Source organism: Homarus americanus, unplaced genomic scaffold (genome assembly GCF_018991925.1).
Source record: "Homarus americanus isolate GMGI-L3 unplaced genomic scaffold, GMGI_Hamer_2.0 scaffold45698, whole genome shotgun sequence".
Taxonomy (NCBI): Eukaryota; Metazoa; Arthropoda; class Malacostraca; order Decapoda; family Nephropidae; genus Homarus; species Homarus americanus.
The window spans coordinates 4,656,706-4,672,365 of NW_024735554.1; the positions used below are offsets into that span (position 1 = coordinate 4,656,706).

General features: G+C 37.9%; 1 protein-coding gene across 5 annotated transcripts in view; it reads left to right on the plus strand.

Annotated features, from left to right (window-relative positions):
* Positions 1 to 1,746: 1,746 nt before the first annotated feature.
* Positions 1,747 to 15,660, plus strand: part of LOC121871430 (ubiquitin carboxyl-terminal hydrolase 47-like) — a 61,189-nt gene continuing 47,275 nt past the window's right edge. For 2 of the 5 annotated variants that reach the window (XM_042373717.1, XM_042373719.1), the window contains exons 1-2: positions 1,747 to 1,839; positions 6,894 to 6,935. In XM_042373717.1, the coding sequence (XP_042229651.1) occupies positions 6,918 to 6,935 (18 nt within the window). In that variant the 5' untranslated portion in view covers positions 1,747 to 1,839; positions 6,894 to 6,917. Of the gene's footprint in view, positions 1,840 to 1,948; positions 2,128 to 6,893; positions 6,936 to 15,660 lie in introns of those variants that run through there. The other 3 variants (XM_042373720.1, XM_042373722.1, XM_042373718.1) reach the window with 2 other exon arrangements.

The window sequence follows — 15,660 nt, forward strand, 5'->3', positions numbered from 1 at the left end:
TCTTCAGTATCATCCCAGCGGTCAAAACACACAACAGTGCGGCCGTCCGTCGCCGACTCGTGTGTCTGGGAGCCATTAACCTCTTGCCCAGCAGTCTACCACACACTGACCGGTAACGACGGTGTGGCAGTTCCATGTAAACACACCGTCCACTGAACTGTGGTCAGTTCCCTGCAACGACCCCATGCTTCGCCACTGATCCGAGGCGTGCGCGACCACCATACTTGGTATCTGAATGTGTAAAGGAGCCCTTAAGTGGCATTTGAGGGTAAGGACACCTCCCCACCATTCTAGGAAGAACTGGCAAGTCTTTTTCCAACAAGAGGCCGATGTTGAGTCCAGTCTGGTCATGTATCCAGCAGCTGAATGGCCTCTTTACCTGTAAATTTCAACTATTGTTAGTCGAGAAGCTTTTCTGTCATAATGATACTCATTTCTTTGTATCTCTCGCCCAGCACATCCTTACCAAGTACACAAAGGCTCACACCTCCACCTTCTAACAGCCCTCGAGGCCTACATCGCGCCACTACATTTGGCCAAGCCTTAGCTTACCTTGTCAACTTAGCCGACCGCTCATCACATATTTTGGATGACATCATGCTGGCCGCAAATAAAAATATGAGGGTTGTAGACCCCTGGCTTAGACCATGTCGGTACTTTGCAGAGTCCAAGTTGACACAGTTTGTTTACATCCAAACTCTCGGACAGTAGGTTCGGGGAACAGACTATAGCTTCTGAGAAAGTAGTGTAACTGGTTTTGAAAGTATATGTATGGAATTTCTTAGCCATACTAATGTTACTGGAATACTCGTATAAGTTCCTTTGGACCAAGGTCTCTACATTGACCTTGCCTAGGACTAGGAATTTGCAAATAAATTCGGGTGGAGTGGACTGACGATAGCTTAAAGTGACTTTCTAGAGAAAGTCATGGAGAAAACTAAATGTTAAGTTTTGATTTTATAAAGTTAACGTCACGTCAGGTCAGGTTTAATGAGTTACGTAAAGTCAAGGTTAAGTTAGGTTATTTTTTAGGTGAATATTATGTCAGGTTAATGTTATTTCAGTTTAATATTTTGGTAGGTTAATGTTATTTTAGGTTAATGTTATGTTAGGTTAAGGTTATATTAGGTTGACATTTAAAAAATAAGAAACCTGCCATGTCTGGTAGGGTTACACTTTATAACCTTCTCAAATCTGACCCGGTTGAGATTGAATCCAGGACATAATAGAGGGAGGCTGCTGTTCCACCAACACCCCGGAATTCAGTCATATTCATACTTTCATCATTGTTCACTCAAAGAAATATTCATGAAGTTGTTTTTTAGTCATAAAATGTATATAGAAACACATGAATTAAAGTCATTTAAATTGCATATTGATTATTATATTACCTATAATGGTAATATGTATATAATAAAAGAGCTATACCTAAATACCTTACAAAATAGAAAACAAATCCTGGAGAGTGTGTTAGAGAGAACGAGGTAGAGACTCGCACCAGCTGATCTGATGTTTAGTTACTACGACGGACAACAGATGACAGCACACAGTCTCATCCTCACTCTACAACTGCGTAACCTTTTAAAATATACTCATTGTATAGAGAGTATACCAAATATTCTTCCTTTTACCAATTATCTTCCATTTTAATTATATAAATACTTATTACCATAATAATAAATATTAACATCAGCTTATAGTAAACGATATAATCAATATAAATGTTGAAGAAAGTATTGGAACGGGATCTGTTTTGGGATGTTGTCATCGGGAAGTATCGGGAGGATATGTGGTGACTGCTAGATCACCTCAGTTTATTCTTAGAATACTTTTCCCAAGGTAAATTATGTTGTAGTTATTACCCAGAGTTACAGTTTTGCTAAATATATTGCCAATAGAACGTCATTACAGCTTATTTCCGCCACTCGACGCGGATAGTGAGTTAATGTTTACTAGTGAAGGGAAAACTTGGAGGATGTGAGGTGTGAGCAAGGCATCCAGAAGAAAGTATAAATATTGCATGAGACTCGTGGTGTGGAGCATCCCAAGCCTTCATATGACTTAAAACAAATTGTATAGCTATCAGGAGTTACAGGAAACAAGACAAGGACGCCAGTGGTTGATAAGGTATGCTCATTACCTCCCCGCGTTGATTACGGTGCTAGTGAACAGAGTTTTCTTTACCCAAGAGCTCGATGATTGTTAAGTTTTTGTGTTCCTCACCAGCATTATTTGTGTTATATAATAGAGATGATATGTGCTCTCTGGCAGTGGTAGATCACATGTATCCTGTGACAGAATTAAGTGTATAAAACATTTCATTTTTGTGTCATTGAAATACGGTCATAGACATTAAGTTCTTTCTGTTTTATTTGAGTTTAAAATACCCACAGTTCTTTGATAAGATTTCCATAATGGTGCAGTTTTTCAAAATAACGTAGCAGTATTTTTATCCAAATATTTATGTATGTGTACTGTGCATGTCATTACTGTAGTCTCCAGTAAGGCAGATTATCTGTTTTTTTAACTGTCCCAACATTGTAAATGGGCGGGGCTTTGAAATAGAGGGAAACAGTGGAGTAAGAAAAAGCAAAGAATAATAGAAAGTCATTAGAAATAATAAACCTTATAATCTCTTAAGTTTATTTAGTTCTCTTGTATAATATTGTTGGTAAATACTTCTTTGGTTATGTAAGAGACACTGTACTCACGCTGTGATGAAAGTAAAAAGTAAATCACTAACCTGATAAGGTAATAAATATAGAATAGGGCGTGATTTCCTGTACAGTTTATGTAGTGGTTATTTGTCTGGTCATGACGTTAACACCCTTGGCCAAAACCTTTTGTCTGATCATGATGTCATTATCCTCAACCAGTCAGAACAAATGCTGTAAAATTGTGGAAGTAAGTAATGGTCAACGTTTGGACAAATAACCTCTGCCTATAGTTTATTGGCTTTCTCGTGGAATCAATCTTTAAAAGGATTTCCAAGATCCAAAGGAATTATTTTATCATTACTGTCACTGCTGTGGCTAGTTTGTAATATCAAATTAATAAGATAGTACCTAAAACATAGTTTGAGCTTAGATCCCTCTGGGCTGAAACTTATTTAACAATTTAACATCACTGCTGGAAACTAGTATCTAGCGGCTCTTACAAATGAAAACAAATTAATTCTCAACTATACAGTATATGATTTTAGTGGGAATAAATCACCGGTATATATGTGCTAAGAAGAGTGGAGACAAATAGGGTGGTTAGTAATGCTTGTTGGTTTGTTCCTGTTAAAATCATGTATAATTCAGAGATGGTGTGTTACGATTTGTCAAAGTGACTGAGCAGATCTGACAGTGGCCGCTTAGGTTGGTATACGGTACAGTATTTTTTTGTGTGCGTGTAAGTGGTTTTGTTGTCATGAGATTGTAAGATGCCTTCTTTGATATATGAGGCGTCTAGCGTAGGAGGGACGAACTCGCCAAATCATAGTTTTGAGTAAATGCACAAAAAATATTTTAGAACTGTAAAATCACAGTGCCATACGAAAACAACGGTAGTAGAGACGAACTCACCACTTCCTGACATTACAGTTGGAAAGATAAATCCTGGAAAATTCCGAAACCATAGAAAACGGATTTTTGGGGGACTGGCGAGTTCGTCCCTCATACGCTAGACGCCTCATATGTACACTATTAAGTCTTACCTGATAATGTTTATAAGGTACAGTATATAATTAATGCATTACGTATTGGCAGCCATGCAAATAAACTACTGTTATGGTAATCCTAGAAGACAGTACGTATATAACGTACCTAAACCAGCAACTTGAGGGAAGTTTTCTATAGAAGATACGGTAATGCTTCCGTACGTTATGAAAACAAAATAAGTTTGGGAACAGCAACTTTTTCTTATGTGATACTGTCATTAAAAAAAATCCATCCTGAACACTAATGTACACATGCATGCTCCAAAACCATATCTCCTCTGTTCCTTTGCTTACATCCTTATGTTTCATTTTATCCACATGAACGCTTCCAAAAGCTTACCAAATACTGCTATGTTACATAATTTATCAGTTTTATAATGAAACAACCAACCTGGTTAGGTAGCTTCATTTTATATGATAAATAAAATATTTAGCCAGATTTGGTAGTTATGCTTTTGGAAGTGCTCATGTGGATGAAATAAAATGTGATGGGTGTATACATTGGAGCTGTGGCACACTAGTGCAGTACAGGGCTGTGCATTATGTTCAGGGTGGAAAAAATCATAATAATAATATCTGGATAACTTGTTCCTCTTCTTTTGCTTTTCATGATAGAAATATTTACTAAAGTTGGTGATTTAGGTGTGATATCTACTATTCCCAACTTATAATGTACAGTATACTGTACAGTATTTTGCTACAATTCTAATAATTCATGATGTACAGTATTATAAAGGTACTGTACCTGTATATTACAGATAAATTGTACTGCAGGTATTACCCAAATTACTGTACTCAAGTCTTAGCCTGTTGTTAATATGAATTTATATACTGTAATGTAATTAGAATTGTACATGTAATAATTTTGATTAATTCTACATTATAGGAATTTAAAATGATGCCCACCACTGCATGAGTGAGTAATGTGCTCAGCAGGCCATAGACACACGAGACCCTTAAGCCTTAGTGGCTGGGTACTGTAATAGTCTAATGATTATTTCTGTCTCCGAGTTGTGACTGATGTCCTTGAAAAAGAAAGTAAACACAACAGTTGGTAGCTATTAAAGATAAGAAGATGCCGAATCGCACCATCACACTCACCACTAGCATGACTGCATTGCTCCTGTCAACTGTAATTGGTCAGCTATTTTGAATGTCAGGTGCAATTCCTCACTCCCATCTACATCCTTACAACTTCATAATGCTGTACTTTATAAGCATTTGGTGAATTTATGGGTGGACTCACAGTTGTTAGTATTGTATTAGAAGTATGATAGAATTTTACCTTTATTTATGCCAATTTATTTATTTATTTTATTTATTTATTTATTTTTTTTACTATGACACATCTCAAGTCTAACAGAATCTCCACCTACCAAAACACATTTATACCATGGACCAGTGGTCTCTGGAACTCAATCCTCAGACTGTTACTCTTGTCATATACAGCTCCTCCCCGACTTACGACGGGGTTAGGGACCCAAATCCAGGTCGTAAGTCGAAAATGCTTAAATAATACACAGAAAATCTAAAATGGGTTGTCTCTTTTTCTTCTCAGCACCACAAAACTCTCACTTTTAAGCTTGCCAGCCATTTAAAGTGAATTACAAACGAAAATTTTCTCTGTGTACTGACGTTGGGACTCGAAAATACGTAATTAGACAAAATTTTGGTACGACCAAGGCAGATCGTAAGTGTGAGTGGTCGTAAGTCGAGTAGGTCATAAGTCGGGGAGGAGCTGCAATCGCCATCAGTTCAAGTCATCCTGCTTTAAGTCTCTTCAATTTTGGTGACTAGATTTGACAGTGGCACTTGTCTGATGTCTCCCTGCACTTTTTGTGTGTTGAGAGAAATGGGCTTCATGTGCCAATGTGCCTCAAGCTTTTTAGAATCCTCTTTACTTATTTTTAATAGAGATACGTAAGGTCATGCAGTACAGTGTTAGGAAGTGGGGACAGTGAGCTCCCAGGTCTAAATGGATCCCAGGCTAATTCCGAAACTTAACTGTGGAGTACAGTACAGAACTCATATAGTTATTATGAATTATGCACAAACAAGAATACCTGTACCGGGGTAGTTATTCCTTTGTGTAGAAAGGTCTCAACAGTTGTAGGAGTTGTTGTAGCCCAGTGGGGGTAAATGGTTTATTGAAGGTATACTGTGATTGAATTGGGAATTATAACAACCACAGTCTAGTATTTCTGTAAAATGATGCATAACTAATAAAATGTGCAAAGTAGATAAGAGTATTTTACTTTTTACTAAGAAAGCAGTGTTAACCTACATTATGTTGTTAAGCTGTAGAGTCTATCAGGAGTTGTTACTAGAAACTCCTCTTGGCCTCCACAGCTGCCTCAGTGGTCTAATTGGCTTATTCTCTTGACTGATTATCTGACCAACCATACTGTTGCTGGTACAGTAGTAGCCAAGAAGCAAGCATATCTTCCACCTCCAGGTTGATCAATTACTTTGATCAGTTGTTTTTTTATAGGAATAAGAATGAATATGGCTAAATTACTTGTACTGTACTGTATATACTTAACAGTGAGTACAGTACAGTGCTGGTATATATATATTTATTATAACTAAAAAGAAATAAAGATTTTTTTTATCCAGTATTGTACAGACAAATTTGTGTCATGGGTAACTAACTACAGTAGTAATGTTAGTAAAGTAGTTTATTTTGCCAATAGATAAGATAAAATGTAGTACCTGTATATACTGTACTCTGTACTGTACAGTATTTATGAGCATTGTATGTTCTTGGAAATTCTCGAGCCAGGGCAACTATCAGTGACACCACAGATAGCTGGCAAAGACAATGTTGGCACACAGGCCAGATATTCTAGAATACTTGTTTTTTCCTACCCCGGGAAAAGATACGAGTTGTTGTTATTGTTAGATTCCTGTATTGTTCACATTCTTAACCCGGTGCCGTTAAGGTTAACATATTTTTGGTAGATAAAACTGTTTAGACAATAAACAGAGGATGGTAATATAGTTGTAATCACATGATTCTCTGTAAGTGTTGTCATTATATTCTGTTATTTCTCATGAGTTGAATAATTTACAATAGAATACACTTAATACAGTATCTTTCTTTAATGCTTATGTAGCTGTGTTTGATTGTATACAACACAGAGGTGTTAACTTACATTTGTTTTAATTATTTTGCTTTATCTATCCACAGTGACCGTGAACATCACCCTGGCTAATGCCCTCCCAGGCTGAAGTGAGTACAGTACACTGTTTAGTTGCATGTTTCTATGGTTTGACAGCTGTTGGATGCATTACCTCTTCTGTAATGTTTCAGTATGTGGTGTCTTAGCCCCTTGTGTCCAGGGTCCTCTTTCTGTTTGGTGTTAACCAAAGATGTTAAAAGTTGTGTTGCCATAGTGAAAGGGTTAGGTGCACATAGTTACCTTGGTGTGAATTTCATGAGTCAAGTGATTACAAGAAGTGCAAAGATACACCTCATGTCACTTGTGAAAGTACAGTTTTTACCATGCTGTTTTGTCCTGTTACTTGAACTTTTATATAGTGTACTGCACTGTATACAATTTTGGAATGTATATTGTAAGGTATTTCAAAGTATGTACAGTACAGTAGTAAACCTACAGTATTCAGCTTTTGATAAGGTAAGGAACTATTGTGCTATTGTAATTACTGTACAGTAAATACTTACCAATAAAGGAGTTTGTGGGATTATTAATATTTGTACAGTAGCTCTTCCACATCTAATGTGTGTGTTAAGAGTTTTAATGGCTTGATATAAAACCAGCAAACTATTAGATTTATTTTGATAATCATACTCCCTTCTTGGTGAAAATTTAAGGCTAATGGTTACCCTGTTCAATACCCTGTACAGTATAGTATTAACAGTCATAGAGTAAATGAAGTCTAAAACAGTCACCATTTAGTCAAATCTGGTAAATCTGGCTTTTACCTGTGATGCACTCAAAACGTGGTGCTGTCTTTGTCAGAGCTCATCGGAGATTGTTTTGCCCTGCCAACTTATTGTAACTTCCATTTTGTCTGTCATCCATTGCCCACATAGAAAGGTCCAAAAATACCCTGCTTGGAGTAATTTACTATAAGTTAGGAACCCCTGATGTATTGTATTAGTTTATTATTATTATTATTATTATTGTTATTATTATTATTACAGTATTATTATTATGGTATTTGAGCATACAAAACAGTACATGTACTGTACTTTTTCTCAAAATGGATTTTTTCATGGATCTTGCCTTAAGAACTACTGGTACTGTACTGTGCAGATACAGTACAGTTTATGATAATATAAGTGAAACTAAACAAGGAAAAAATTATGGGCATCAATTTTAAGAAAAATGTATTTTGGACTGATTATTGGCAACTGTAGTTTAGGAATCACTTAAAAATACCTTGTGTGATGTAGTAACCATGTATGATTCACCTTCCATAGTACAGTACAAAATTACATAATCATCATTATGTATAGATGAGTGAAAGTGCCGAATGGAATTCTGATGCTGCTCTTGGTTGCTTTTTTTGTGTAATATTTATTAACCCGTTGAGTGGCCGGGGTACGTCTCAGCTGAATAAAATCATCTGGTTTTAGCCGGAATAAAATACAGTACATAACTGCAACATTGCTCCTTAAAGGGTTAAAGTGTTTGTTTAATGTAATTTAAATGTTCAGTTCAGTGCTTGTACAATCAGGTTTCCTTTTTGTAAATAAGAACACATTGTATAAGCTCATGTTGATTATTTTAACTCCAAAATACAGTATATGAAGTAGATTCAAAGACTAACCAGTATAGTACTGTACAGTATCGAAAATCTCTGGCATTTTATCTGAGCTTCCTCAGAATTCCTTTGAACTTGCATGAGGCAAGAACCACATACTGTACAGTACTGTATTTGTTTTAGTTAGCTAGAACCACAGAATTATTTTGATTCTTTTGAATATGGTTACAGTATACAATACACGATTACTGTACAGTTCAATCTGTTCATGATGTGTGAAGTTTTGTTGTTTATATACCATTTTGTTTAATCACTGTACAGTACAAGTCTTAATGTTTTATGTGTATAATACCTGATGTTAGTTGTGGGGTTAACATTCCTTAAGTATGTGCTTAAACACTGATAAATAAAAGGTTCCGTTCTTGAAAAACCTTTCGTAAATCAATGTATATTTCCCCTTGGATTCCCATTAAAATGCTGAGATATGTTCCTACGAAAAAAAAAAAAGTCCTGAAAACTTCTTAAAATATAACAAAACGTAATAAGCCAACAATGAACATAATAAGTGATATACATTTTAAGCTACTGGTATGTGTTGAAAGTGACCAGTTGAAGCACATTGGCATTGTCACAGACACAAAACTAGTACAGTACAGTACAGTACTTTACTGTATCCTTTTTGCATACAATTCTACCACATGTGTCTTGGGCTTCAGCACAGTTCTTGTACATAGATATACTGTACTGTACGTACCATTAAATAGTGTGAGCTACTCTAAGCTTATCTAAAGATATTACTGTACAGTATTGCCTTCTCTTGCAGCACTCTTATAACACTTGGCCTTGTCCTTTTCACAGAGTTGTTCCGTTGTAGCATAGTAATAAAGTATTCACCTCATGAGTAATTTAGCTGGAATTCATTTCTCAACCAGTAAAGAGGACTGAGTTTGCACCCTTTGGCCTTTCATTTCGAGGTACAGTACACACGTCCTAATTAAGATGCTTAAGTTAGTTCTCTTGATAAATTACCTCCTTCATTCCTCTCCTAGCTGGTTTGGAATCTTGTAGGGCCTTTGTTGAATGACTCTCAGCTGTAAAATGAAGGATTAAACTTGTTGTGTGTAGGTTGTTGTTATTGAGAGAGAGAAGAATAAGCAGTTGACGTGAAGTCCTTCCTTCTGCTCTTGAGTTTCTTTATCAGCAGGATAATTTAAGGAATCAAGTTCACTACTGAGGAGTTAGAGACAAGCAGACCAGTTCCAAGATTTGTTTTTGTGTACCTGTTGGTTTGCTGACATTTCAGAAGTACAGTTGGATTCGGGTTCAAACTTGCATCATAATCACTGGTACAGTACAATACAATATTATGAAATATAGTACAGGTACAGTAACAGGAATGAATAAAAATGGGAAGAGGCTGAAATGCTGAGAGAATTAATGCAGAAATAGGGAAAATATGGTTTTAAAAGAATGAAATATAAAAGTTTACATAGAGGAATGATGGTGGAAGAAATTAAGGTCTGCTAGATTATGTGTTAGTAGAAAGAAGACTGAAATGTAAGGTTGGGGATGTGGATGCTCGTAAGAGGAGTGGATTGTGGAATGTTGTGGTAGAAGCAAGAATGATAGCAAATGAAAGTGATAATGTGGAGTGTTTTTATAACTGAGTATTCTTCAGGAGGATCGGGTTGTTATATATAGATACTGAGATTATGTTGTGTTGTGATGGAGATTAATAACGAAGATAATGCTGGATCTAAGGTGTCAAGTGGTGCCAGAACCAGCAGGTACTCGGATAGGTGATAAGTGGTGGTGCAGGTAACGAGAAAATTACTCATAACAGCCCCAGCTACACTATTTTGTCAGTAAGGCCATTGTCTCTTAGTACAGTATTCCATAAATGCAAAAAAATACCAGTCTTTTGTATTTTTCTTTGTTTGTGTGTTGTAGAATAATATAGTTCTCTGAATCGTTTATGTATCATGTCATTTGAATGTTTATGCCTTCTGAGAATACCATTATGTAGCTCCTCCTTTAATGTGCCTCCTGAGGGTACTATAGCTCGTATTTCCCTCCCAACACGTCTTGAATACCTTATGCCTTGATCAGACCTTACATACAAGGGGGTACTTGCATGGCAGAATTTCCTCCCACAACTCAGCCAAGCAATCAGAAGTTGCTGAAGCAGCACACTGCCAGGTCCTTTCTACAGCTCATAATTATGCTTAACGTTCTTGTCGAAATACTAGAGATTTAAAGCAGAAATGATTATTGTAGAAACAGTAATAGTTGCTTTATGTTTTTAATGAACTGTTTCTGGTGAGAATGGGACAAGTATGGCAGATTAAGTGAGAAGGGATACTGATGTCGGTCTGGCACCAAGCCGATGACGCAATACTCAGACGAAGGCTGTGACGTCACAATACCTTCCTCCCTCCGCCTCCTTTCATCCTCTTCACCCTTATGCTCTGTGTAACGAATGTTCTGGGTTAGTTGCCGCGGCGGCTTATTATTGTCGTCAGTGTTTGATGCTCGGTGGCTTACGTCATCGCTCCTTATGATCGCCCACGGAGAAGTGTTTTGCATTTACCTCAGCGTTTACGCTCAGGCTCGGTCAGCTGGTTTGGAAGTGGAAATATTGGAATGAGGATCTAAGGTTACGGGGTAGTTCTTGGTAAATATAAATTCTGCATTATCCTTCTTCAGTCTCAGTATATGTTGCAAAGTGTCGAGATGATTTTATCGGCAACTGCAGTACTGTTTACATGTGTGGTAGGCGGAGACCAAGTTTCCAGATCCACCTTCATAACTGGCAAAATCTCATTACTCCTATTTATACTCTTAAGTATACTGTACTACATTGTGCATTGTCGTGCTTCCTTGAATTAAATCGTGAACTTTGGCATGACAGCGAGTCATAAAATATGCTTCTTCGAATTACACCCAAGAAGTTGGTCGTGGTGGGTTGTCAGTGAAATATATACTGTACGTAAGAACATATTACTGCCTGAATATTTTGATGAAATTAGATGTAAGCTGTTTGATTTGTGATTTCTCCATATGCGAAGTGGATTATATTTCAACCTGATGATTTGGCTAAGAACGGAATGCCGACTTGAGCGAACCATTTGCAAATATTAACGCTGAACCGGGTTTGAAGAACATCAGTTTATAGATTTTTTTCCAGTAAAATTAGGACAGAACAGACCGTTTCAAGTAACTGGGTTTTGTTAGGGAGCTCTTGTCTCGTGTTGTCATTCATAATGATCTGAATGCTGATATGACATCGCGGGTTATGGCGGGATATCAGTTGATATTTTATGTTATGTACTTATTTTTATTATATCTGATGCCACTTCAGTCTTATTTAATGTTTATTTGGGTATTTGTTGTCGATAATGGACTTCCTTTCTTAAATACTTCTCATCCCACGAGTTCTTGCCAATAATTTTTTCTTTTTAGCGGAGAATGCAGATCGACATACATGGAATAATGCTTGAGGTGTTACTTCTTCCACAAACTTTAGTTGGCTCTTATTTTACTACTGGCATGCTAGTAAAAGTCAAAATAAATCCTTGATGGGTATAGTGAGTAACTGAGCTAACTGTCTCACAAATACCAGCTTAATCCTCAGTTCATTTATAGAAAAGGTGATCACGGAATACGTGAACGTTTGGTCTGCATCATGTGTATGGATTAATCAACGGTTGAATTACTTTTTTTAATCCAGTTTTATTGTCGTACTAAATCAGTCCTGTTCCGAAAATGTGCAGAGACATCAACTTTGTGAAATCATTATTCTTGAGACTTGACTGAGAAACTCTTTAAGCGCGCAAAAAAATCGAGCGCTTGAGGGTCATCAAGAACAATAGCCGGAGGCGGGAAGTAATTCAAGGCGAGTCTGCTGGGGGCCTCTCCCTCCTCTGCACAACATTTTTAGTTTAATTAAACCATCTTTCATTCTTCAACATTTTGAAAGTAACGAAAACGTGTGTATAAATCACAAATAAATTTACTTTATTATTCATATATTCTTATTTGTTCGTGTATTTATTATAATTATACTGTACCAATAACAGTGTTGGAATGTTCTGATATCTGGCTGAGGGATGGTTTAAGTTTTGTAAGAAAAGTGTGTGAGAGTTTCAGATGTGAACGTGAGACAAGGCTCAAATGCATGACGGCTAAAATGTTTGATTGTATGAGGTTGGAAACCCGGTTTATACGATTGCTGGACAAATTCCAACCGACCTAATATAACAGTGGGGGACCAGGTGGAGTTTTGTCGTCTTGGATATTTGTCTCTTGACTAATTGTATGGAAGAATTTTTATTGTTGGGTTTTGTGGGTGTAGCTGTGTGTAAGAGAGGTATTTCAGTGGCGTAACGCAAACCACAAACATGTACGCAATCACTTGCTCTCACAACACAGCTGGATAGTGACAAGGAGAGGTGATAAATCACACCCCCTTGGTGTTACTATCCTTTGGCTCTGTGTGTGTGTGATAAGAGAAGGGTTGTGTGTGTGTGTGTGCAGGCGGGTGTAAGTGTTGTAGCGGTGCATCAAGAATGATGTAGCGTGTGAGGGTAGATAGTGAGGCTTGTCAGTATTGGTGAGGGAGTCGTGTTGTGTATGTAGAGGGTGAGGAGACGGATGGGGTTGTGTCTGCTGCAGTGTTGGGAGAGAAAGTTTGCCACTGTTGGTTTATGAGTATACTGTAGGTGTGAAGGAGGTATTAATTGTTGCCATAAAGGCCGGTGCGTGGCTGTGGTCCTCCCGTTAACGCAGTGACGAAAAAAATGAAAATGGCAACTACACTGGGTTATTTAGGCTAGTATATAACGCGTGTTTGAAGACTACCACAGAAGGACAAGCTTGTTACAGTTTGACCACTGTAGTTGGGATCCGCGGCGTGTCGGGCAGTGTGTAAAGTCTGGTTCTTGTGGTAGAGAGTTTGTCTTCGATTTACCCAGCGGTAGTGAGGCTTGTGTACGTGTTTACATTAGGAGGTTGCTCTTCTATACCCATTGTGACTTTTAGGTCAAATATTTCTTAGATTGGCCTCAATCTTGACCTGCGGAAGTGTTAAGTGTAGTTTGCATTCTTTGTCATAAAAGTTCTGTGTTATCGGGGTGAAGGCAGACGGAAAACAAGAGTAAAACAAACACGTTACTGTCTTACTTTGGTGCGGGTACAGTGAAATGGACTATGTCGATAAGTTTTAGTGAGTAGCTCCTGCGTGTGAGAGGACTTGATCACCCCCACCTTGGGCCAGCTCGGGTCCATTAAGGGGGGCGGGGGGATATTGCGAGAATGTGAGTTAGTCATTAGTAAATATTGTAGTTTACTCTGGGAGGTGGTTGAGGGTGACAGTCAGTGTAACATGGAGGGAGTGTGGCCAGCGAGCGTCTTACCCGTGTTGTCCTCGCCGCCCCACGACACACGCCATCACCCGCCCGTAATGTAAGCTTCGTTCCTTCAATGTCTATTTATTTTGATTTCTAAAAGGCTTAATGTTAATTCGGGCTATTTTGAGTGCTTCTTATATGTTTGATATACGGTATATATTAAACCTAATTATAGTGATATGATAGCTATCTATTATATAAGGGGTCACATGAAGATTAGGCACCCAACTTATTTTACCTTATTTTATAAAGTATCCTAAAGCTAACTTCACCTAATATAATCTAACTATTTACCTTAACCCACCCAGGTAGCGTTAGTGTGTTGAATCATCAGGAGAAATAAACTGGGGTGTCTAATCTTCAAAGAATCTGATTTCGTTTCATGGTGTGTTTGTTTGTTGATTGATATAGATGAATCGCAGATCACCCACCCATCAATGAGTAGTGTTCAAGTACTCGTGGCCGTCAAGGAGTGTTACATGTTTCCTATCCTGAATGAATACCCGCGTCAGTGTGTTACCCATCATTACACGCCCAAACCCCCACCCATTACACGCCCATGCCAACCAGTCAAATCCTCCCCCATTATACGTCTACGTCGACCATGATACGGCCAGATGAGGGTTCAAGAGGCGTGATATCTCCGTTCGTCAGTCAGTCATAGATGAGGACCCATGATGACTTGCGTGTGGTGGGTGGTGTTGCGTTGATGAGTAGACGGTGGGTGGGTGGTGGGGAGATAGGTGGATGATGGGTGGGTTGTTTGTGGATGATGGATGAGTGATAGGAGATAGGTGGATGATGGGTGAATGTTAGTGAATTCGTGGGTGGTTGGCGTCTCCTTGATGCTGAAGTCTCGGCGTAAACTCATCCCGTTATTGCTCCCGTTGGTCTGCCGTTATTGACCCATTAATTCTTCGTTATTACGGTTATTGCCCCATTAAGGTTATTGGTCTCATTGCCTCATTGTGTAGCGAGCGACAAAACGTATCATCGCAGTTTGGGATGAACGTATAGTAGGAATAGTCAAGCCTTCCGACAAACGCTCTCTTGGACAGATGGTGGGAGAGGACTGATGCTGAGTTTCCAGATGATTAATTTAATAATACTGAGAAATATAATAATCTTCAGTGATATATATACCATTTATATTAACCACTTTGGGATGTTTCTATTTATGATATGCTTCATGTATAGACTAGTGAGAGCTTCCAGTCACAGATGAATTATTACGCTATAATTTATCTCAGTCAGGCATACCAACTGTTCCGATGCAGTGTACAGTAAGGTAAATATTGTATTTGGTTATTTTTCGCCAGCTTTTAAAAAGTCTTCAAACAAAACTGTTATTGCTTTGCTATTTGTCATGTCCCAAGGTAATTTTTTGTTTGTCAACACTGTCTTGTTATTATGGGGTTCCTTAGTAATTGGAACCCGTTTTAATTGACTCCTGGGTAATTGTAAACCGTATTAATCGGTTCTTTGGTAATCGGAAACCGTATTAATCGGCTCTTGGTTAATGGAGATATTCCGTTAACTGGGCAGTGCACGAATGGTTGTGGCGAGGACGTGCGGATGCCTTCAATTTATTTATTTGTTTAGTCATTTATAAAAAAAGGATTAAATCTCGTTTCCTTATCTTGTATTACAAAATTTTTTCGTCAATTCCATTTAGTGAACACACACACACACACACACACACACACACACACACACACACACACACACACACACACACACACAGAGTTCACGACCAGTGTGTCTGTGTGTATAACCACTTTGGTATGTTTGTGCGTATGTTGGCATGCATTAAGTGTA